At 40.6% G+C, this 25,070-nt stretch overlaps 1 protein-coding gene across 1 annotated transcript in view; it reads left to right on the top strand.

Moving 5' to 3' along the window:
• The window catches only part of Cbl (Cbl proto-oncogene), a 91,278-nt gene that overhangs the window by 43,252 nt on the left and 22,956 nt on the right, over positions 1-25,070 (top strand). Inside the window, exons 3-6 of the mRNA XM_052757785.1 lie at positions 20,125-20,271; positions 22,178-22,334; positions 23,595-23,716; positions 24,317-24,454. Of these exons, the coding sequence (XP_052613745.1) occupies positions 20,125-20,271; positions 22,178-22,334; positions 23,595-23,716; positions 24,317-24,454 (564 nt within the window). The remainder of the gene's footprint in view (positions 1-20,124; positions 20,272-22,177; positions 22,335-23,594; positions 23,717-24,316; positions 24,455-25,070) is intronic.

Here is a 25,070-nt window from a genome sequence, read left to right as displayed (position 1 = left end):
GATCAGAGTTTGTTCTAGTACTCACATAAAAAGCCAGGTGTAGTGGCTCATGTTTGTATCACAGTACTGAGGATACCAGCCTAGTCAACTGACAAGCATACAGTCCCAATGAAAGACCCTGTTTCAAACACAAGGTGAACAGCTCCTGAGGAACAGCACCTGTGGTTGACCTCTGGCCTCCATACAAGACATTCATACATAAAAATATGTGTATCTGGGTTGGGGATTTAGCTCAGTGGTAAAGCGCTTGCCTAGCAAGCACAAGGCCCTGGGTTCGGTCCTCAGCTCTGAAAAAAAAAAATGTGTATTTTACTACTTAACTAGATTAGTGATTAATAGTCATTTAGATTTGCTAGGGTTTTAGGCAGTGCTAGGGATCTAACCTAAGGCCTCATACATGCTGGACAACTGCTCTACTTCCAGGCTACCTCCACAGTGCCTGTAATCATTTAGAATTTTTTTTTTTTTTTTTTTTTTTTTTTTTTTAGATTTATTTTATTTATTATGTATACAGTATTCTGTCTGCATGGATACCTGCAGGCCAGAAGAGGGTGCCAGATCTCATTACAGATGGTTGTGAGCCACCATGTGGTTGCTGGGAATTGAACTCAGGACCTCTGGAAGAACAGTCAGTGTTCTTAACCGCTGAGCCATCTCTCCAGCCCCCATTTAGAATTTTTTTAAAAGTTGTGTTTATAGATGAAAATAACAATTTAAAAATGTGTTTATTGCCGGGCGGTGGTGGCGCACGCCTTTAATCCCAGCACTCGGGAGGCAGAGCCAGGCGGATCTCTGTGAGTTCCAGGCCAGCCTGGGCTACCAAGTGAGTTCTAGGAAAGGCGCAAAGCTACACAGAGAAACCCTGTCTCGAAAAACAAAAAAAAAAAAAAAAAAAAAAAAAAAAATGTGTTTATTGCCTTTCAAAGAATTAGTTTTCCTATGGCATTTAAGTCTTTTTATGTATATTAGTATCTTTCCTGCATGTATGTAAACGTGCATATATGTGCATATAGTGCCAACAGAGGCCAGAAGGAGGATTGGATCCCCTGGAACTGGAATTACAATTATGACCTGGCCCCTGAAAATAATGTTTTTATTTCATGTACTTTGATTATGCAAGTAATAAAAGGAATTATTTTTGTATTTGTGAATAAACTTTATGCAAGATAAAAATAAGCTTGTAGGGGCTGGAGAGATGGCTCAGCAGTTAAAAACACTGACTGCTCTTCTAGAGGACCTGGGTTCAATTCCCAGCACCCATATTGTGGCTCACAACCATTTGTAACTCTAGTTTCAGAAGATCTGGCACCCTTTTCTGGCCTCTTCAGGCACCAGGCATGTACATGGTACAGAGATATATATGCATGCAAACCACTCATGCATATAAAATAAAAAATAAAATTTAAAAATTAAAATAAGCTTTTGCAAGGAATATTCAGTAAAAATTCCTTTGTAAACTGTCACTAGTTGGCCAGTGGTGGTGAGTGCCTTTAATCCCAACACTCAAGAGACAGGGAGATATCTGAGTTTCAGGCCAGCCTGGTCTACAGAGTTCCAGGATAGCCAGGGCTATACAGAGAAACCCTGGCTCAAAACAAACAAACAAAAACCAGAAACAAAACAAACAAACGAAACCTGTCAGTAGTGATATTTGTGTTCACACACACACATACACACATACACACACACACACACACACACACACACACACACACACACACACACACATTTATAGCTGTGTAGCTGTGTACGGTAAATGGGTTTTAGTAACTATATTTAATGGTCTTTGATTTATTCAGGGATTTAAAGGCTTTTTACAAGGATTCTAGGCTCCTAAACTCAAGTCTTTATGCTTGCTTGTCAAGTATTTTCCCAACTGAGCCATCTTCCCCAGCCCCATACTATTCTTTCTATATTTCTTTTTTTTTTAAAGAGTTATTTATTTATTATGTATACAGAAGAGGGCACCAGATCTCATTACAGATGGTTGTGAGCCACCATGTGGGTGCTGGGAATTGAACTCAGGACCTCTGGAAGAGCAGTCAGTGCTCTTAACCTCTGAGCTATCCCTCCAGCCCTTTCTATATTTCTTATCCCATCCCACCTACACTGGCATTTCTCCCGGAGGGAGAAACTCCATTTCAGTTTGTCTTGTGCAAGAGAATTAGCAGATGGACTGACTGGACTATTCCTAGAAGTACCAACAATCTTGCACACATTATATTCACAAATTTGTTTCTTTCCCTGTTACCTCTTTCCAAGTTTGCATGTGGGTTATTGCCATGTTAACATCTTTGAGATCTTTCATGGTCAGCACCTTTGGATATAGGGTCTCCTCTGTGTGCACACTTAACTCCTCTGGATGTACAATTCTTTCCTTAACTGTGTTAGTATAATGCAGTGGTAATGATCATAAGCTGTTGAAATTGACTCTTGCCTTGAACTTCTTTTTGCCTGTTTTTTTAATCTGTGATATGGCAATAAAAATCTGGTATAGGGCTGGAGAGTTGGCTCAGAGGTTAAGAGCCCTGGCTGCTCTTCCAGAGGTCCTGATTTCAATTCCCAGCAACCATCTATAATGAGATCTGGTGCTCTCTTCTGGCCAAAAGAACACTGTATACATAATAAATAAATTAAAGGTGGTGGCGCATGCCTTTAATCCCAGCACTGGGGAGGCAGAGCCAGGTGGATCTCTGTAAGTTCGGGGCCAGCCTGGTCTACAGAGCGAGATCCAGGACAGGAACCAAAACTACACAGAGAAACCCTATCTCGAAAAACCAAAAAAAAAAAAAAAAAATCTGGTATAAGTTCCTGATACCTAATAAGCTCTTAAAAAGTATTAGCTTTTAGTGCTTCCTGACCTTCCAGAGGACCTGAGTTCTGTCCCCAGCACCCTTGTCTGACTGCTCACAACTACTTGTAACTCCATCTCCAAGGGTTCCCATATCCTATTCTGGTCCCTGTGGGCACTTGAACACATGTGCTGTATACTCTCTCACACATACACTTAAATTAAAAATAAATCTTAAAAAATATGAATTTTTGCCGGGCGGTGGTGGCACACACCTTTAATCCCAGCACTCTTTTGGGAGGCAGAGGCAGGCGAATCTCTGAGTTTGAGGCCAGCCTGGTCTACAGAGTGAGATCCAGGACAGACACCAAAACTATACAGAGAAACCCTGTTTCGAAAAACCAAAAGAAAAAAGAAAAAATACATGAATTTTTGTCTGGGGAGGTAGTTTAGTGGTAGAGTACTTGTCTAGCATGCCAAGAAGCTGTGTGTGGATCCCTGACATGGAGAAAAGATAGAGTCGTTCGAATTGTTCCGTTGTTAGGAATACCCTCTTTTCAGTTGCACAGGCTCACCTTTAGGCTCATATCTTGATTTCTGCAGTGTCTTATTTTATAGCTCCCCTTTCTTTTTTTGATTCAGGATGCCATACCTTTCTTTGGCAGTACTCTACCAAGTATCTCTCTGCTTTTGTGATCTTTTTCTCTTGCATATGGCTGTCACTTACAGCCTTGAAGCAGATCTTACTTCCCAGTTCCAAGCCGTTAACGATGCCCTAATGCATTTGTAAAAGCCCTTACTCTTTCAGTTTTATAATGCTGCCATGATTACGTTGCCCACCCCCACCCCGGTCTGCTGATATGGAGCATTTTCTTCATTTGAACTCCTTTCCCATATTGTCTGTAGAAATCCTATTCAAATTTCAAGTCTAGAAAACTTTCTAAGTTATGCTAAACTACAAAGTATATATGTATGGTCCATTACTTTAAATTGACAAGATGGCCTTGATGATGAAAATTCTCTGGCCTTGATTCATTCCACCAGATTTAGACTGATCTAAAAAAAAAATTCACTTTGTTTTCCAGTCTTTGAGGACAGCAGAACTTGGTAGTAGTAGTTACGTGTTTGTTCAGGGAAGTCATGTGTTTAGAAATTGATGTTTAATGTGTTATGTACTCAGGAGCTAAATAATTAATAGCTGGATAGACTTTACATATTTAATTAGATTCTGTTAGAACTGTCTCCTGTTCAGTGTAATTTGTTTTGTCTGTGTATTTTTCATTTTATTTTATTTTGTTTATTTATTTGTTTATTTTTGGTTTTTCGAGACAGGGTTTCTCTGTATAGCTTTGCCCCTTTCCTGGAACTCACTTGGTAGCCCAGACTGGCCTTGAACTCACAGAGATTCTCCTGCCTCTGCCTCCCAGCACTGGGATTAAAGGCGTGCGCCGCCGCCGCCGCCGCCGCCGCCGCCGCCGCCGCCGCCGCCACCACCACCACCACCCAGCTTTTCATTTTATTTTTAAGTGCTTGTCATTAGTAGCCTTAAAAGATGCTTCCTTGTTTGTCCTTTGTTGAACGAGGTTGTGATCAGTTTTAGAGATTGCTTAACTGTGTTGCTGCTAAGTTTATAGAAATAGTCTTCAGAGCTGGTACAGAAAAGTAGTAACCAATATTGTGGAATAATAAATAGGCTCTCAGCTGCAGACAAGTCCTGGACTTTAAGAGATAATCACAGTACACGGGCTAATGCCAATTAGGAGCTGACTCATCATGATTTTTGACCTATTTTGTGTTTTCTAATTACACTGAAAAAAACAAAAACAAAAAACCAAAAAACCAAAGGTACTAACCTCGAATGATTTTCGTGTTCGAGATTAGGGTCTTGCTATACATCCCAGGCTGCTGGCCTTGAATTCATGATCCTCCGCTCAGCTTCCTGAATATTGGGATTGGAGGTGTGTACTGCCACATCTGGCCCCTACTTTAATTCAAATGTATCATGTTGTTTTAAAGTTTAAGTGAATTTGTCTGTTGTAAAGGAATTAGGGAAAAAAATACCCATGAAAAGCAAATCTTCATAGTGAAGAAGCATGGTGAACATTACTATAATTAAGTGATCACAGTAATACCAGAGAGATACTGTTAACATGTGATAAAGGGCATCTATTACTGCTTTTTTCTTTTCTTTTTTTCTTTTTTTCGGTTTTTTTGAGAGAGGGTTTCTCTGTATAGCTTTGCACCTTTCCTGGATCTCACTCTGTAGACCAGGCTGGCCTCGAATTCACAGAGATCTGCCTGGCTCTGCCTCCTGAGTGCTGGGACTAAAGGTGTGAGCCACCACTGCCCGGCTGCTGCTTTCTTCATGAGTTCATAATTTCAGTGAAAACATAAACATATAAGTCAGATATGTTGAAGACATTAAAAACAAAAAACAAAAAACCTGACTAGTGCTCTGGAGAACAGTTGTCATGAAAAACAAAGATCAAGAAACTACAATAGCAGATAAAAAGAACAAATAGATTATGGTGTCCAGGCTTGGGTGTGGGAAAGTAGAACCTGGAAAAAAAGCTAGGGCTTCATTAAGAATACTGTTCTGAGCCAGACGGAGATAGCACACACCTTTAATCCCAGCACTGGGGAGGCAGAGGCAGGTGGAGTTCAAGGCCAGCCTGGTCTACAGAGGGAGTTCCAGGACAGCTAGGGCTACACAGAGAAACTCTGAATACTGTTCTCATGCTTGTTTCTTGAGTTGATTGGTTTATTGGGGCACTTGTGGGGATAGAAGCAGGTCCTTGCCCATAAGCATGTGCTGTACTGTTTAGTGTCATCTAGCCCAATTTAAGATGGTAGAGTGCTAGAGGAAGCAGAAAGGGGGTGAGAGGTAGGCATATGGAACTTAGCTAACTTCTACCCCCAAGGAATTGTCATCCAAATTGTGGTAGGAAGACAGTTAGTATATAGAACAGGGCATGGCAGAGCCTTTGAAAAGTCTAAACAAGACGTTATAGTTTGTTCAGAAGGTGAGAATAGGCATTAAATATAGATGGGTGACTTTTCTTTTCCCCTACCCAACGAGGTAGGATTGAGAATGTTGAAGAATGGGTAAGGTTTCCATAACCATAGTCATTGGAAGGGAAAATATGTGTCATATAGAGCTCCCCAGCTCTTGAATCACATAGATCAGCTCTTACACTTACTAACAAGCACATAATGTTAATGCTGAGGTGCCACTGACTGGCCCATCGGGGGTACCACGACCGTAGGAGAACCAGGGCTTGGGTAGTCAGGAAGGCAAGGATTCGGTGAATGACAGACAGACAACACACTCAGAAGTGGTTTGAATCTGCTGCAATTTTACTTTTGCAAATCAGTAGTTTATATACAGAAAAGAAAACTATCAAGTCATACAAGGAGCAACAAGAGCTTGGCAATAATTCAATTACATTATCTTTTAAAAAAACAGTAAGCACACAATTATTAATCGACGCTAGACATATCCCTTCACCCACAAGAACTTTATGACCCAAAGAGCAGTCTGTGTTTTTTAAACTTAGTACAGTCCCTAGACTTGTGTAGGCTTTTTGTGGTTGTAGCTGTGTCCCTTATCTTATCCCAGCAGTTTTTTAGTTTATAATACATTTTTACTTTTTTGGTTCCCATGGCCCATTTAGCCAATTTGGATGCTGTAGACCCTGTCTAAGTCTTTCTTTAGTTCTTTTACCACATACCTTTTTTAATATAAAACCTTTTTACCGCCGGGCGGTGGTGGCGCACGCCTTTAATCCCAGCACTCGGGAGGCAGAGGCAGGCGGATCTCTGTGAGTTCGAGGCCAGCCTGGACTACCAAGTGAGTTCCAGGAAAGGCGCAAAGCTACACAGAGAAACCCTGTCTCGAAAAACCAAAAAAAAAAAAACCTTTTTACCTGTTGGAATATGGACTCATACTTTTACACCTGTAAGGGGAAGGGGTTCTGCTGTAATCCTTAAGTTTCCCATGCTGAACTTCCTTAACAGAGGGACCCACCGTCTGCCTCCTATGAGATAACGTTTTTCTACCATAAATCATTTTAGTTGGGATTCCTAAAGGATTCTAGTGGGTGAGTGTTCATTCCCTAGAAGTGCCTGAACCTTTATACTTTCTTTATCTAGCGGCTTGGGGTCTTTAAGAAATACCTCATTCTGCTATATCTGATTAAGATCCATGTCCAGCTTCCCCTTTCCTCCATAATTCACAACCCAAGTATTCATTAATTTTGGCTGTGCTTCATAGATTAATTAGAGCATTATCAGAAAAGCAGTTATACAGAACCCATAGCCCAGGGAGCTCATGATCTGTGAAGTACATCTTCTTTGAGAAGGAAGCATAACGCGGGCACTCTGCCAGGGACCTCCAGGGAGCTTAGTCCCATGGGACACGTATCTCCCGTCTGCTGTTATTGACATAATTGTTCATGTCACACGGACGACACTGGAGTTGGTATGGCACTGAGGACTGGGGTGTGATTCAGTGGTAGAGTATTTACATGCACAAGGCTGTAGGTTAGATCTCTGGCAGTAAAAAGGAAAAAGTTGACCATGAAGAGATGCACTGCTATTCATGTACTACCACTGTGAAAGGCATGGGACCTGGAAAGTAGACAATATTTTGGTAGAACATTGAGTATTGTTTAGAAAGGTTAGGATAAGACCATGAGTACTTTCTGATGGCTCTTGGCCAGAGTTGCACGTGGAAGGAATAAATAAATTGAATCTGTATTTTAAGATTCATTTGAGAGCTAAAGAGATGGCTCAGTGGTTAAGAACACTTGCTGCAGATTGTAAAACATCGGTAGCGAACTTCTGCCCTCCGGGGTTCTCCCATTGTGCTGTAAGCCTGTATTTAAGACCTCTCCCTCCTTCAATAAACGACATTTGGCATTTAAAAAAAAACACAAAAAACTAATATGTGTTTCTGGTAGGCAGGAGATAGATAAATGTTGTTTCTTGATCCATTCACTCAGTCTGTGTCTTTTGATTGGAGAATTGAGGCCATTGATAATGAAGTTATTATTGAAATATGGGGAAAAAAAAAACACTTGCTGCTCTTGGAAAGGACCTAAATTCACTTTCCAAAATCCGCATGGTAGCTAACAACTATCTGTAACTCCAGTTCCAAGGCATCCTACTCCTGGCTTACTCAGACATACAGGCAAAATATTCATATACAGAAAATAAAAATAAATAATTCTGCTGGGAGGTTAGCTCAGTTGTGGAGGACTTGCCTAGCATACACACATGCATTTCTGATTCAGTGGAAGTATAAAAGGGAGTGTTGGAGACTCATATGGGCTTCTGCCTTCTCTTTTTGATGAATTAGTATTTCCTTTAACTACTAACTGTTAGTTACCATGTAGTGTGGATGTGAATGTCTCATAAATTGGTGGGGGTGGGAATAATTCGCCTCATAAATTGGACTGTGAGAGAGAGAGAGAGAGAGAGAGAGAGAGAGAGAGAGAGAGAGAGAGAGAGTGTGTGTGTGTGTGTGTGTGTGTGTGTGTGTACACTCTTTTTTTTTCTTTTGGTTTTTCGAGACAGGGTTTCTCTGTATAGCCCTACCTGTCCTGGAACTCACTATGTATACCAGGCTGGCCTCAAACTCAGAGATCATCTGTCTCTGCCTTCTGAGTGCTGGGATTAAAGGCATGTGCCACCATGCCTGGCTAGCATTAAGGATGGGGAGGGTCATTGATATTTTTAGATATATTGATTGAGAATTCTTTTTGTAGTTTATATTCATGTGTTTCTCTATATAGGTTTGGGATATGGTTTTGCTGTATAATTCATGCTGGCCTTACTGCTTTTGAAGTAGAGATTCCGTCTGTCTTAGCAAGTGCTGGGGGGGTTTAACAAATGTGTGCTATGACTCCAGGCTCTCTCTTTTGAAAGAACAACTTCAGTAGATAAGAGTTAAGCGGTACTTCATTGACTTCCTGTGGAAAGAAGTTCTGTGGTATCTATTTTTAAAGTTGGTAACTGTGCCGAATGAAAGATGCTGTTATGACTGTCTTCTCAGTGTTCTCAACTGAGCATTCTTAGATGACACTAGTGTTGTGTATAAAGGTTTTGGAATTTAACCAGTAGAAGAACTAGTTATCACTTGAAATAGTCCAAGTACTTACAGGTATTGGTCACTTCACTTTTAAAATACCTAAGTGGGTCTCTAGCCCATATTGTTAAGGTGGCTTTCTATCTAAATTGATGTTGAAAATATTACAAGTTTCCCATAATATTTTGTTAATGAAAGCTTCCAGTTATAAAGGCTTTTTAAATTTTACGTTTATTTATTTTGTGTTGGGGGGGCATGTGCTTGCCACAACCTGCCATGTGGGGAGTTAGAGACAGTTTTGGAAGTCAGGTCTCTCCACCATGTGACCCAGGGCATTATGTTTGGCAACAAGTATCTGCTGAGCCATCTTTCTGGCCCCAATTAGACAGATTTTTGTTTTTTATTTGAGGACACTTTCCTTCTCTCTTTTAAGAAAAGATTTATTTATTTTTATTTTATGTTTATTAGTATTTTACCAGCATGTATGTAAGTGCACCACATGTATCCGGTCCCCATGGAAACGAGAAGAGGTTGTTACATCCCCTGGAGTTGGGATTATAGATGATTGATAGCTACCATATGGGTCCTGTGAACTGCAAGAGCAGCAAGTACTCTTAGCCACTGAGCTTTCTCTTCAACCCCTTGGTTTTTTGTTTGTTTGTTTGGTTTTTTTTTTTTTTTTTTTTTTTTGGTTTTTCGAGACAGGGTTTCTCTGTGTAGCTTTGCGCCTTTCCTGGAACTCACTTGGTAGCCCAGGCTGGCCTCGAACTCACAGAGATCCGCCTGGCTCTGCCTCCCGAGTGCTGGGATTAAAGTGTTTGTTTGTTTTTTGAGGGTCTTGCTATATAACCCTTCCTACCCTCAGCTAGGGATTAAAGCCACCACACTTGCTAGTTACAAAAATTTTGAAAGAGTTATACAGCCACTATACAATGATCTACAATGAACTAAATTACCATATTTATTTGTTTGGTTTTATTTTTTTTACTTATTTACTTATAGATAGGGTCTCATTGTGTAGCTCTGGCTAGCCTGTGACCCACTATTGTAGACCAGGCTGTCCTTGAACTCACAAAGATCCACCTGCCTTTGCCTCTTGAGTGTTGGGTTTAAAAACATGTTCTACCACAACTGACTAAATTACTGCTTTTTAAATTTAATTTTTTTTAAAGATTTATTTATTATGTATACAGTGTTCTGCCTGCACATATCCCTGCACACCAGAAGAGGGCACCAGATCTCATTATAGATGGTTGTGAGCCACCATGTGGTTGCTGGGAATTGAACTCAGGACCTTTGGAAGAACAAGCAGTGTTCTTAACCTCTGAGCCATCTCTCCAGCCCTAAATTTAATTTTTTAAAACTACATTTTACTTACTTACTTTATATGTGTCTGTATGTGGTTACTAGTGCCATGATGTTGAGTGTAGGTTAGGGGACAACCTTCCGGGTTGATTCTCTCCCTCCACTATGTGGGTCCCAGGGATGGAACTCAAGTCATCAGGCTTGGAGGGAAGTACCTTTCTTTACCTGTTGAGTTAGCTTACCAGCCCAAACTACTGGTTTTTTTTTTTTTTGGTTTTCGAGACAGGGTTTCTCTGTGTAGCTTTGTTCCTTTCCTGGAACTCACTTTGTAGCCCAGGCTGGCCTCGAACTCACAGAGATCCGCCTGCCTCTGCCTCCCGAATGCTGCCCGGCCAAACTACTGCTTTTAAAAATAAAAGCTTTTCTTTTCTTTAAAAGAAATTAAACCTCTTTAAATTTTTGAACCATTTTGGGATGAGTTTAATAACTAAGGTGATTTTTTTTTTAAATGAGTCTGTTATTTCTTTAGAAATTGTAAAATTCTTTAAGCATGCTACTTCCTAGGTTCTCGGATTTAGCAAATCCTTAGTATAGATAACAGTACTTTAACAGATTAGATTCATTTCTCTGGCCTCAGGTTAGGCTCCATGTAACTAGTTATTTATGTAAATAACATAAGACATTAGTTCATTTGCATTGTTGACAGGCAAAAAGAAAATGTACTTTTACAAATAATAAATATTGTGTGTGTGTGTGTGTGTGTGTGTGTGTGTGTGTTGCATGTGTATATATATGTGCCATTGCATAGGCATGGAGGTCTGTCCTTACCTTCTACTTATTTGAGACAGGGTCTCTGTTTTTGCCACTACTGGCCTGGAGCCTCTAGGAATTTTCCTGTCCCTTCCCCCTTCTTGTATAGGAGCACTGAGATTACAAATAAGTACAACTATGCTCAGCTTTTTGTGGGCTCTGGGGTTTTAACCTCAGGTCCTTACTCTTACACAGAAAGTGCTTTATCCTCTGCTCATCTCCCCAACCCCACATCATCATTTCTTGATGTAGCTTCTAGTCCTCAGACATACAAGTATAAGCACTGGTGATCTTTTGTATTTCCTCTCCAGTCTTAGGAAATTAAAACTGCTCAAGTTGAGATATCTTTCCCACTTTGAACATGAATGGAGTAGCATAAATCCATACCTTTTTATAGATGGGACTGTTTGTGCTTCCTCTGAACACATTTGATATCGTAGAGACCCACAGAGGTTAAATAATTGCCTGAGTACACTGCATATTAATAGGACAGGAAATACATTTCGATCCTGGTCTTCTTGACTGTTACTATAAATGAGATCTTGTCAGTTGGAAATTTATCACTACCAAAGGAGTTTCACAGCACTGTAACCTTGATTCTATGTGACTGTCCTGCTTAGACGTCATCACATTACTTTCTGTGGAAGATATTTCTCTCCCTCTCTCTGTCTCTCTGTCTCTCTCTCTGTCTGTCTGTCTCTCTCTCTGTTTTTTTTTGAGACAGGGTTTTTCTGTATAATAGCCCTGGCTGTCCTGGAACTCACTCTGTAGACCAGGCTGGCCTCAAACTCACAAAGATCGGCCTGCCTCTGCCTCCCAAGTGCTGGTTGGGATTAAAGGCATGTGGATCTCCATCTCTTAATGCTTACCTCTCAGCCATCTTTTTCTTCTTGAACATTATAGCATTTCAGAGGGATGAGACATTCTCACTAACACAAGGAAGAGTGTTACTACTCATCCTTTTTTGCAGGGAGGAGGTAGGGTCTCACCCTGGCAGGTCTTGAACTCACAGAGATCTACCTGCTTCTCTGCCTATTCACTACTTATTTATTTTTACCTTTTTTGGTTTTTCAGAACAGAGTTTCTCTGTGTAGACCTGGCTGGCCTCAAACTCAGAGATCCACTTGCCTCTGTCTCCTGAGTGCTGGGATTAAAGGTGTGTGCCACTTTGCCAGCCCAGCACACTCTCTGAGGAGTGCCTACTCTTAGCATTCTCCACCCTGTATATCCCTTGAGACAGACTTCTCACTGAACCTCAAGTGAGGCTGGTGGCCAGCAAACTTCCTGTCTCTGCTCTTCCCACAGTGCTAGTGTTAGAACTCTGTATTATCATGTCCAATTTTTTACATGGGATCTGGGGATTTGAACTCAGGTCCTCATGCTTGCAGGATAAACGCTCTTAACCTGCTGAACCATCTCCCCAGCCCTGTATTTTTATTTTCAAAGATAAAACAGGAACTATAATTACCCATCTAATCTTTTAATGTACTTTTATATTATTAGCAGTGTACAAATCTTAGTTCCTTATTTGATGAAATTATATACAGTATAATTGTTACTTCAGACCTAAAGTAGGCAGAATAGAAATAATCAAATAATCATAGTGGTGTTTTTTTTTTTTTTTGGTTCATTTGTTTTTAATTTTGTTTTGTTTTGAGACAGAGTCTTGGTGTGTAGCCTTGGCTGGCCTGGAACTTACTGTGTAGATCAGGCTGCCTCGAACTCATAGAGACCTGGGAGAGACAGAGCCTGTATCTGCTGCTAGTGCTGAGACAGATTAATCTTGACTTTTAAAAGAAGACTGAAGCTGGCATGGTAGGTCTTTAATCACAGCATTTGGGAGGCTGAGGCATGAGGGTTGCTGTGCATTTAAGACCTGCCTGAGTGGTGGTGCGTGCTACCTTTAATCCCAGGCAGAGGCAGGTGGATCTCTGAGTTCCAGGACAGCCTGGTCTGCATAGTGAGTTCCAGGATAGCCAGGGCTATGTAGAGAGACCCTGTCTTGAAACAAAACAAAAGGATCAACTTATACTACATGGTGAATACCTGACCAACCAGGCAAGACCTTGTCTCACAACTACCACCACCCCTGCAAAAAAATATTGTTACTGGATTGGGCATGTAGTTCAGCAGCAGGGTGCTCCCCCTGGAGAAACAAGGCGTTTGATCGGTAGCACTGAAAAACAAAACTGATTTTGCACATAGAATCAGCAGTTGATATGGGGAAGTTGTGAGAAGGGAAGGGGAAGTTGAAGGCTATAAAGTCAGTTTGCAGTTCCTTAGATGTGGGTGGTTAGAGCTAAAAGAAGTACAGAATAACCTTCCTCTAATACTGTTACAGAAAGACCTGTGCTTCTTGCAGCTGTTGGGAGTTTACAACGAAAAGTTCCGTCTTCAGCACATTGCAAAAGATGGAGTGGTTGTGTTCTCCATTGGTCTTTGGAGGACACTAGAGTGTGGGAACTGATAACTGCTGACAGGACTTTGACAAATACTGCCTACCTAGCCATGCACTCAAATAAGCCATCGTGCTTCATTGGTCTGTTTCCATCTTAAGACAGATTCTGCTAATAACACTGCAGACACTGAACCATAAGTCCAAATCCTTGAAGTGTTCCTGGGCACAATTCCGACTCAGATCTCTTAGAAAACTCTGACCCATGGGTTTTTAGAGACTTATTGTTTCCTCTTGAGAGATATGATTGTGGCGCACATCTGGTGGTTTTAAGAAATGTCTGCTGGCTTGGGGGAGAGAAGCTGTTTCTTTGAGTAGGAAAATGTCTTAAATTGATTTTCAGTAACTATTTTAGTCAGCACTTTGAACTCATCTTAGATAGCTGGTGCCATTACATCCTTGCGGTCAATAGCTTTCCTTTTTCTTGTGGCTTGCTTCATAGATTTATAAAAGCTTTCTGTCCATTATTATTTTGGCATGTAGTTTTGTTTCTTATTCCACATAGCATTATACCTGGTAGATTTTTAGTGGGAAAGTATTTAGAGAGCAGAAAATACCACACTTTCCTCAGGTTCAGCTTAAAGGTCACCATTTAGAGAGGCCTTTGAGACCACCTTTGTTGAACAGCCTATACATAATTTTTAAAAAATAAAATAAAAATGGAATTCGGCATTATAGCACTTGCCTTTTATCCTAGCACTCTGGAGTCAGAGGCAGGCCGATCTCTGAGGCCAGCCTAGTCTACAGAGAAAGTTGCAGGACAGCCAGGGCTACACAGAAAAACCCTGTCTTGAAAACCACACACACACACACACACACACACACACACACACACACACAATTTGTTTAAATTAAATAAAAATGAATGTTTTTGTAAAGTAAGATTGAACCTGCATAGAACTAAAGTGGTAAAGAATTTGTATTAGAATAACAATACAATTCAAAGGAGAATTGATAACACATTGTTTTTTTTAATTTATTTATTTTTTATTTTATGTTTTTTTTAATTTATTATTCTTTTATATACATTAGTGTGATAACACATTGTATTCAAACTTGACAAATCAAATATGAGAATAAAGGAAATAAAAGAAGCCAAAAATTTTTAATTTGTGGGAAATAAGAGTTGCCATCATTAAATATAGAATAGGGTTATGAAGAAAGAGACGGTTTGAGAATGAACGTTAATTCTGATGGTGGTGTTTTCAAGTGCTTTGTGTTGGTGAACAATTAGAAAGCTATGAAAGCCCAAGAGGTGTGTGTGTGTGTGTGTGTGTGTGTGTGTGTGTGTGTACATAAGTATGAGTGCCAGTGCCTTTGGGGGCTAGAGGCATTGGATTTGCTAGAGAATTTCCTCGAAGGGGAATTACAGGTGGTTGTAAACTGCCCGGTGTGGATGTTGGGATTCAAGCTCCTGTTCTCTGTGAGAGCAGTATGTGCTCTTAACTGCTTAGCCATCTCTCCTGCTGTAGTCAGGGTAGTTTTTGAAGTGCTGGTATTACAGAGGAAGAGAAAAGGAACTATAGAGAATGGAAAACAGCAAAGAGCAAATACTTGGGAGATATCTCAACGGGTTTGGAACAAAAGTGAAAGAACAAAAACGGGCGGAACCAAGAGAGGACAGCCTGGGGAATCAAGCTTTGTTTTTAGAAAGAAGTGAGATACAAACACTCTGCTGTAACTTCAAAGTATGATAGACAGTTACCCCTCAATATGGTGGAGGATTGGTTCCAGGACTCCAGTTGATACCCACATCTGCAGATGTATAAGATGCATATAACCTACTTGTGTACTCCTGTATACTTTTTTTTTTTTTTTTTTTTGGTTTTTCGAGACAGGGTTTCTCTGTGTAGCTTTGCGCCTTTCCTGGTACTCGCTTTGGAGACCAGGCTGGCCTCGAACTCACAGAGATCCGCCTGGCTCTGCCTCCCGAGTGCTGGGATTAAAGGCGTGCGCCACCACCGCCCGGCTCCTGTATACTTTTTAAAACACAATTTTATCTGGGCGATGGTGGCACACCTTTAATCCCAGGACTCGGGAGGCAGAGCCAGGTGGATCTCTGGGAGTTCAAGGTCAGCCTGGTCTATGGAGCAAGATCCAGGGCAGGCACCAAAACTACAGAGAGAAACCCTGTCTTGAAACTCCCCCCCCCCCAAAAAAAAAAAACCCCACAATTTTAAAGATCTATCTCTCTTTTTTTGTTGTTAGATTTATTTATTTATTATGTACACAGAAGAGGGCACCAGATCTCATTACAGATGCTTGTGAGCCACCATGTGGGTGCTGGGAATTGAACTCAGGACCTCTATAAGAGCAGTCAGTGCTCTTAACCTCTGAACCATCTCTCCAGCCCCTCTATCTCTTTTTTTAATGTGTGTGTTTTGCCTGCACATATAAGTATTCACCACGTTTGCCTGGTACCTATGGAAGCCAGAAAAGGATATAGCATCCACTGAAACTGGAGTTAGACAGTTGTTAGCTGTCATGTTTGGGTGCTGGGAACTGAACCTGCGTTTTCTTCTCTCTTACAATATATCTCCACTACAGTTTCCCTTCCCTCCACCCCTCCTAGTTCCCCACACACACCTCCCTTCTCCCCTAGATAACTGCTCTCTGTTTCCCTTCAGAAAAGAGCAGGCCTCCCAGGGATGTCAATCCTAAATGCATAAGATGCAATAAGACTAGGGTCTACCTTATCAAGGCTGGATGAGGCAACTCCAGCAGGAGGAAAAGAGTCTTAAGAGCAGACAGAAGAGTCTCACACTGTTAGGAGTCCCACAGAAATCCCAAGCTAAACAATCATAATTATCTGCAGAGGACCTAGTGCAGACCCATGGAGGCTTTGTGATTGCTGCTTCAGTCTCTGGGAGCCCCTATGAGCTCTGCTTAGTTGATTCTGTGGGCCGTGTTCTCGTAGTGTTGTCCACCCCACTGACTCCTCTTTCATGGGATTTCCTGAGCTCTGCCTGATGTTTGGCTCTGGGTCTCTGTGTCTTTTTCCTTCAGCTGCCAGAGGTAGCCTCTCTGATGACTATTGGGTTAGGCACCAATTATAAGTATAGTAGAATATCCTTAGGACTTATTTCATTGACTTTTTTTGGCCAGTTATGTTTGAGCCTAGGTCTCTGGGCTATCCAGGAAGTGTAGGACATAGGTTCCCTCTTGTGGTGTGGGCATCAAGTTAGACCAGTGCTGGGTCTGGGACACCAACCCAGCCACAAAACCTTTAACCTACAACCTATCCTGCCTGCAAGATGTGCTGGGGTAGTGGTGGCTCAGAATTTATGGGAGTGGCCAACCAATGAACTTGAAGCCAGTGCTCTTAACCACTGAGTCATCCACTCTCTAGGACCTCCTGCCTCTATTTTAAACACATTTTTTTTAATTCTTTTATGCCTGGTGGCGGTGGCGCACACCTTTAATCCTAGCACTTGGGAGGCAGAGCCAGGCGAATCTCTGTGAATTTGAGGCCAGCCTGGTCTACAGAGCAAGATCCAGGACAGGCACCAAAACTACACGGAGAAACCCTGTCTCAAAAAACCAAACAAACAAACAAAAAAAATTTCTTTTATTATATTTATTGTCACTGTACAAGTATGGAGGTCATAGGACAACTTGCAGAAGTCATTCTGTCCTTTACCACATGGGTTCTGGGATATGGGACTCAGGTTGTCAGGCTTGGCAGCAAGCGTTTGTACCCACTGAGCCGTCTTGTTGCTGGCCCTGGACAGTGCCCTTTATACATCATAAGTTCTCAATGGTTTGGTATATATTAGGAAATAATAGGTACTCCCTGTCTTCACAAGTTAATATTTAATATAGCATTCTATAATACTTGGTTCAGGTTCCTGTTAGGCAGTTTAGTTCCCTGCTAAATTCTGTTTCGTGTACTACTTAGGATATAATCTCCTCCCAACCCTGAATTGAACCCAGGATCTCTAGTTGAGGCAGTCCTGTACTAGTGAGTGATAGTCATCCCTATGATGAGTTATTTTTTTTTAATGATGATGATGATTATGATGATTTTACAACCTGACCGCCGTTTCCTCTCCCTCCTCTCCTCCTAGTGCCTCCCCCAACCTCCTTTCTGCCTGCCTCCTCCTCCATTTCTATTCAGAAAAAGGCAGGTCTCCCATAGATATCAACCAAACATGGCATATCAAGTTGTAGTGAGACTAAGCACCTCAAAAAAAGGGTGGGTGGGTGAGATGGCTCAGTGGTAAGAGCACTAGCTACTCTTCTAGAGGACCTGGGTTCAATTTCCCAGCATCAACATGGCAGCTCACAACTGTCTGTAACTCCAGTTCCAGGAGATCTGACACCTTCACACCAATGTGCATAAAATAAAGTTTAAAAAAAAAAAAAAAAAGCCAATAAAGGCATTAAAAAAAAAAAAAAAAAGACGTGGGTACCTCCCTTCATGTTAAGGCTGGATGAAGCAACCCAGTAGAGGAATAGGTCCCAAAAGCCAGCAATGGAGTCAGAGACAGAGCTAGGTGGTAGTGGTGGTGCACACTTTAAATCCCAGCACTCAGAAGGCAGAGGCAGGCAAATCTCTGTGAGATCAGGCCAGCTTGGTCTACAGAGTTGAGTTCCAGGACAGGTAGGCTACACAGTGAAACCCTTCCTTAAAACACACACACACACACACACACACACACACACACACACACACACACACACACACACACACACACGCAAGTCAGAGACAACCCCTCCCCTGCTCCCACTGTTAGTAGACCAAGCTACATAACTGTAACATATATGCAGAGGGCCTAGATCAGTCCCATGCAGGCTCCCTGGTTCAGTCTCTGTGAACCCTTATGAGCCCAAGTTAGTTGGTTCTGTGGGTTTTCTTGTGATGTCCTTGACTGCTCTGGCTCCTACAAACCTTCCTCCCCCTCTTCCATAGCATCTCCTAATGCTTGGCTATTTCCGTCAATTGCTGGATGAAGCCTCTCTGAGGACAGTTGGACTAGGCAGCAGTCTATGAGTGTAGCAGAATATCATTAGGCATCATTACTTTGGCTTTTTTTTTTTTTGCCAGTCAGTTGTATTTGGTTCTATCCTAGGTCTCTGGGCTATCTAGCCTCTCGGTGCTGGTGCTCCAAGTAGTGTCAGGGATGGGCTCCCTCTTGTGGCATGGGACTCAGGCTGGGCCAGTCATGGCTGGCCACTCCCACAATTTCTGCACCGTCTTTATTCTAGCACATCTTGTAGGCACAACAAATTGTAGGTCAAAGGTTATGTGGCTGGGTATGATGTGTTTTTAATCTTGGGTTTATTTTTTACTTTAGTCAGTAGTGGAAGACCTAAGCAGCAATAATCAGATGATCTCATGGTGCAAGGAAGAAATGTCCCAGCAGCAGTCCTAGTTGAATTGTGCTGCATTTATTTCACCTTGGAGAGACAAAAGGCACCTGATAGTGACCCTCCAGTAGAACAGACGAAGTCTTTTAAAGATGCTTTTAATAGGACATCAGTAATTAATCATGGTTTGAGATTTTGTAGTCAGTTCAGTTATATAAACAAGAATATAGAGTTTTGAGTACATAAATAGAAAATTGTTAGGACAAGGGAAATACGTCGAATTGGTAGTTGGTTTGGTATTTAATAGTGTCTAAAATATCTAGGTCCTGTTCTGTGTGGTGCTGATATTAAAGATAATGAGGACAGTCTGATCAAATGAGAGGCATCACCTGTGTTAAAAATAGGTACCGTGGAGCATATTTATAATCACATCCATTGAGTAGAGATTACTAGGACAAAGTTAATTGATTGTTAAAAACAGTGGTAATATATGTACATATTTGCTTTGGATGTTAACATTTCATTTTTGATAAAAAGTAGTGGTTTAATAAAATTTAGAAATTTTAGTACAGTTTTCACCAAGTCTGATTTAGTAAAAATATTTATTAGATCTAGACATTTAAATAGTTATTATTGACAATGCTTTCATCTTGGATGAATTACCTTATGTATGTATGTATCTATATCTTTTTTTTATTTAAAGAAGGTTTCTGCAGAGCAGTAAATCCAACATTCTGACACTGCCTTTCTTTTGTGATTGTGTGGTTATGACTGTGAGAAGTTCTTGCATTTGGTGCATTCTCTTATCTGTCATCCTAAAGTAAATTTGTTCCTGTTAGCTTAAACTCACATATTTGACTTTGGGGTTTTCCTTATTTACTATATGACATTTATTTGAATGGGGAGATGGGATACGTTAGATTTTCATCTTCCATTTGTTGCTTGAGCAAAATAATTCCTAAAGCCCTCCCTACTTTAAATAAAGAACAGTAGCTATTGTCAGTCACTCATTCTTTCCTCTCACAGTTTGCCTTACTTTTTAGTTTATTGACCAGAAATTATAAATTTATTTTTATGTTCATGTTAAACTACTTTGTATGGTGAAATCAGTGCACTTAAAATATCAGTAATTTGCCAGACAGTGGTGGTGCATGCCTTTAATCCCAGTTCTTGGGAGGCAGAGGCAGGCAGATCTCTGTGAGTTTGAAGCCAGCCTGGTCTGTACAGGGAGCTCCAGGACAGCCAGAGCTACACAAAGAAACCCTGTCTCAAAAAAAAAAAAACAAAAACAAAAACAAAAAACAAAACAAACAAACAAACAACCAGTAATGTCTGTTTTAATTATTGTATTTTGATCATTTGTAGGCGAAACCTAACCAAACTATCCCTGATCTTCAGCCACATGCTGGCAGAACTGAAAGGCATCTTCCCAAGTGGACTCTTCCAAGGAGACACTTTTCGGATTACTAAAGCAGATGCTGCAGAATTTTGGAGAAAAGCTTTTGGGGAAAAGTAAGTCTCTAAATGATGAACCTAACTATAAAAAACTAAAACTTACGTTAGGAGATACTTGTTTAGAATTTTAAATTGTGCAGTATTTAAAACACAGTGGGTCAGCAAGATGGCTCAGCAGGTAAAGTGCTTGCCACACAGACCTGACAGTCTGAGTTTGATTCCTGGAACCTGTGTAAAGATGTGAGGAGAGAACTGATTCCACAAAGTTTTCCTCGATAGTTACATGTGCACCATGGCACTTACACTCCGCGTTCACACATAAACACACACCATCACCAACAATAGCAATAACATTTTTTTAAATTCTTTTTTTTTTATTTTTTTTTTAATTATTGTTGTTGTTGTTATTATTATTTTGGTTTTTCAAGACAGGGCTTCTCTATGTAATAGAAAAGCTGTCCTGAAACTCATTTTGTAGACCTAGCTGTCATGGAACTTACAGAGATCCACTTGTCTCTGCCTGCCAAGTGCTGGGATTAAAGACGTGCACTGATACACCCAGCTAATTTTTTTTTTTTTAAGCCAGGAATGGTGGTTCATGGCTATAATCCCAGCACTGGGGAGAAGAAAGCAGGAAGATAAGAATTAACTGGCCTAGGCAACATGAGACCCTCTTAAAAGACAAAATAAATAAAAATATTTAAAACATGGAAAAGCTGCTGGGTGGGAGTGGTGTACACCTTTAATCCCAGCACTCTGGAGGCAGAGGCAGGTGATCTCTGAGTTCGAGGCCAGCCTGGTCTACAGAGTGAGTTCCAGGACAGTCAGGGCTACACAGATCTGCCTGCCTCTGCCTCCTCAGTGCTGGTTAGGAGTTCCAGGACTTGAGTTATAGTGCAATACATTGCTTGCTTAGAATGATCCAGATACTGTTTACAGTCCCTAGCAGTGAAAAAAGTATACTAATAAAAAAAGATGCTAATGCTTAGCCAGGCATGATAGTGCACACCTATAATTCCAGCACTTAAGAAGCAGAAGCAGGACTTTGAGGCCAGGCAATAATACAGAAGTTCCTGGCCCACTTTTTTTTTCTCTCAAAAAACAAGCAAACAAACAACTCCCCCTTCCCCAATAAACAAAAAACACTAATGTTTGAGCTAGATTCACGGAAATTATACTGCTTATATGACATGCTTTAGGTCCTGGTTCAATTCCTAGCACCTCAAAAATAAAAATAAAATTATATTACATAAATATGGACTGTGATTTTTTTCTTCTTTCTTTTCCTTTTTCTTGTTTTGTTTTTGTTTTTTCAAGACAGGGTTTCTCTGTGAAACAGCTCTGGCTGTCCTGGAACTCGAACTAGCCAGAGATCCGCCTACCTCTGCCTCCCAGTGCTGGGATTAAAGGCGTGCGCCACCACTACTTCCTGATTGTGATTTTCAAAGTTTAGTTCAAAGCCAGGTGTCCCAGTAGGGACATGTGGAACTCTATGAGTTCCAGGCCAGCCTACATAGTGAGATGCCATCTCCAAAGAAAAATTTGGTGTAGTGGTCTGCACTTCTTATCTCAGTATAGTGAGGCTGAGGAAGAGGATGGAAAGTTCAAGGCTAACCAGGGTCTACATGGTAAAACCCTGTTTTAAAAAGAAGTTATAACCTCATCTTCCTTCTGTGCTTCTAGGATAGAACAAATGCCTGTAGAAAGATGAGAAAGGGATTAATATGTGACATTTTTGGGCAGAGAATTGTAGAAAATCATCTCTGTTATTCATTAGGAAGGTAACAGACATATCCCTTATTTCCTTCTTTCTGTTCTTAGTCTAAATATAACTTGGCTTTTGTGAGAGAAGTGCTTTTAATATTGAGAGCTTTCTGGGGCTTGGTAGCCTTTCCTCAGTGATGGTAGTATCTGCAGTCGCCTGTTATCTCATTGTGCCTTCTCTCACCCCACTCTACCCCAGGACAATAGTTCCTTGGAAGAGCTTTCGACAGGCCCTTCATGAAGTTCATCCCATCAGTTCTGGGCTGGAGGCCATGGCTCTGAAGTCCACTATTGATCTGACCTGCAATGATTATATTTCCGTTTTTGAATTTGATATCTTTACACGACTTTTTCAGGTAGGATTCTAAAGTCATTGACTAACCTGGTGCTATTTTTCTGAAGAGAAAGCTTTAAAAAAAAAAAAAAAAAGATAAAATGGAATATGGTGGCTTGCAATTATAATCCTACCACTTAGGGTGTTGAGGCAGGATGATCACTGAGTTCAAGGCCAGCCTAGGCTACAGAGTGAGTTAGAAGCAAGCATGTCTAGGATAAGGCCCTGTCTGAACTAGAAAAAAAAAAAAAGTAACGTTAAGGATTTTGTCTATCACAAGAGAATTTTAATTCAGGGCTAGAGAGATGACTTAACAGTTAACAGCACTTGCTGCTCTTACAGAGGACCCTGGTTCAGTTCCCGTGGTGACTTGCAACTATCTATAATCCTGGCTCTAGGTGATCTACTGCCCTGTCCTGAGCTGTAGGCATCACACATGCATAGAGTGTGCATATATACTTGCAAGTAAACTACTCCTAGACATAAAATAAAATAAATGCAATATAAAAGTTTTTTGATTCATTTTAGAAACTTGTAAGCAAAAGAAAGATTAAAATTAACTCACAAATATTGCTATTAATTTTAGAATTGTGGGAGTGGGAGAAATAGTAACAGTTTATTAAGAAAGACAGGGAAAGGCCTTCCTAAGACTAGAAGTGGGTCTGGGATTAGAAAGATCCTAAACTGTTTTCTTTTATTCCTTTGATGTGTGTTGCTAACTTGTTTTTCTGTAGTTCAATTCTTTCTCTGTTTTTTTGAAAATAAAATTTTATGTAGCCCAGGGTGGACTCATGTTTGCTATGTAGTCAAGGCTAGCCTTGAACTCCTGATCCACCTGCTTTTTCTGCCCCCAAAGTATTGGGATTGCAGTATATGCACCATCCCTGGCTTCTTATTCCATTCTAGATTGTTAGTCCTAAAATGCATTGGTTCTTCAGTGTGTGTATGTGCCAGCTTGAATAAGCATTCATTAAGAGCTTAATAATTACACATATAGGCCCTATTCTGTTTTTCTGGGTTTTGTCATTGTTTGACCTTTATATTGGTAAGAGCTGCTGAGCAATTTTGTATGTGTAGTTGTCTCCCTATACAAGGCAGCTTGTATTCTTAGCTCTCAAACTTTCTACTCTCAAATTTGTCTTCCCAAAGAATGACAATAGAGAATTTGTGACAAGCAGAATTTATAATTTAGAGTTGAAGTTTTTTCTTTTGTTCTTCATCGTTCTAAGGCTGGTTGTGTGTCTGAACCAAGTGGTCTATGATTGGTCTTCTATTTCTTTAGCCCTGGTCCTCTTTGCTCAGAAATTGGAACAGCCTTGCTGTAACTCACCCTGGTTACATGGCTTTCCTGACATACGATGAAGTGAAAGCACGGCTCCAGAAGTTCATTCACAAACCTGGCAGGTCAGTACCTTGAGTCAAAGAGGTTTGTTCTCCTGAATTTTGTTAGAGTTGAAGGAACATCATCTTTTATTGGTTCCCCAGTGGCCCAGATTTGGGGATAAGATTGATTTAATCAATTTAATCAACTCCTGTGATTTAGTAAATATTTCTAAGCCAATTTAGAATGAGATTTATACTGGGTGCTTGGAGTCCTAGTATGCAGGAGCTGAAAAATATAGCAAAGCCCTATCTCCAATAAATAGAGCAATGAAGTCTAGATGTATTTTGCTTCTGTTCTGGAATCATTAGAGGAGCTGATTTTTTTTTTTTTTTTTTTGAGTTGGAGATTGAACCCAGGCCTGTAGGCGTACTAAGTATTCATTCCCCGTCTAAGTTATGCCCCAGTCACTTGAAAAAAGTTACTTGAAATTCTTTTCAAGTTAGCATACAAAAAAAAAATGAGTTTTATTACTTACGTTTTCATATATATTTTGCTTTTATTCATATTCATCTTTCCCCCTAAAGAAATTATTCATAATGGTCTTTTTTATTTTGTCTCTATATTGCCCTCTATCTGATACCAGCATATATATTGAAACTTCTGGTAATCTCTGTCCTCAGTTACATCTTCCGCCTGAGCTGTACTCGTCTGGGTCAGTGGGCTATCGGGTACGTTACTGCGGATGGGAACATTCTGCAGACAATCCCACACAATAAACCACTCTTCCAAGCACTGATTGATGGCTTCAGGGAAGGCTTGTGAGTATCACTGCTTTTTGTTGTCTCAGCATCTAGGAACTGGGGACACCAGTGCCTCTTCATTAATGGCTTCTATTGCAGGTTTTCTCTACAGACTAAAATTTCAGGAATGTGTTAATATACTACCTTGCCCTGTCTTGAGGTTGAGCTTTGTTCTTTTTCAGGGTTCCGTAAGTGAGACTGGCTTTCTTTGTTGTTTTAGTTATTATCACGAGTAAACTTTATCTCTTTTTCCAAATAGCTTAGTTTTAAAGCCAAATTGGAATAAAAAGCTATGCAAGGATCAGGACATTCTGCTGCTTATTTAACTAGTCAGTGTGAGGGTGATTAGATGTTCCAATGACATCAGACCTCAATGATCTTCAACCTAGTTTTAGTCTGAGTCAATAGTTCTTTTCTTTAGGCCTTGGGCTTCTTTTTTGTGATGTATGCTAATATTTATGGCTAAGTTCTTATTCCTGAATTACCATTTATTTGGGAATTCAAATTCATTTTCAGTCAGTAAACACTGAAAGTACTGTTGAGTGGGTATCAGAAAAGCAACTGTGTTCTAAAGTTACTAGGAAAATACATTTTTCCATTATGTATCATCTCCGCATTAGCATTGAGGCAAGAA

This window comes from Peromyscus californicus, unplaced genomic scaffold (genome assembly GCF_007827085.1).
Source record: "Peromyscus californicus insignis strain IS unplaced genomic scaffold, ASM782708v3 Scaffold_11__1_contigs__length_118956290, whole genome shotgun sequence".
NCBI lineage: Eukaryota > Metazoa > Chordata > Mammalia > Rodentia > Cricetidae > Peromyscus > Peromyscus californicus.
Note: the sequence above shows the minus strand (reverse complement) of the source record. Positions and strands in the feature narration are given on the sequence as shown.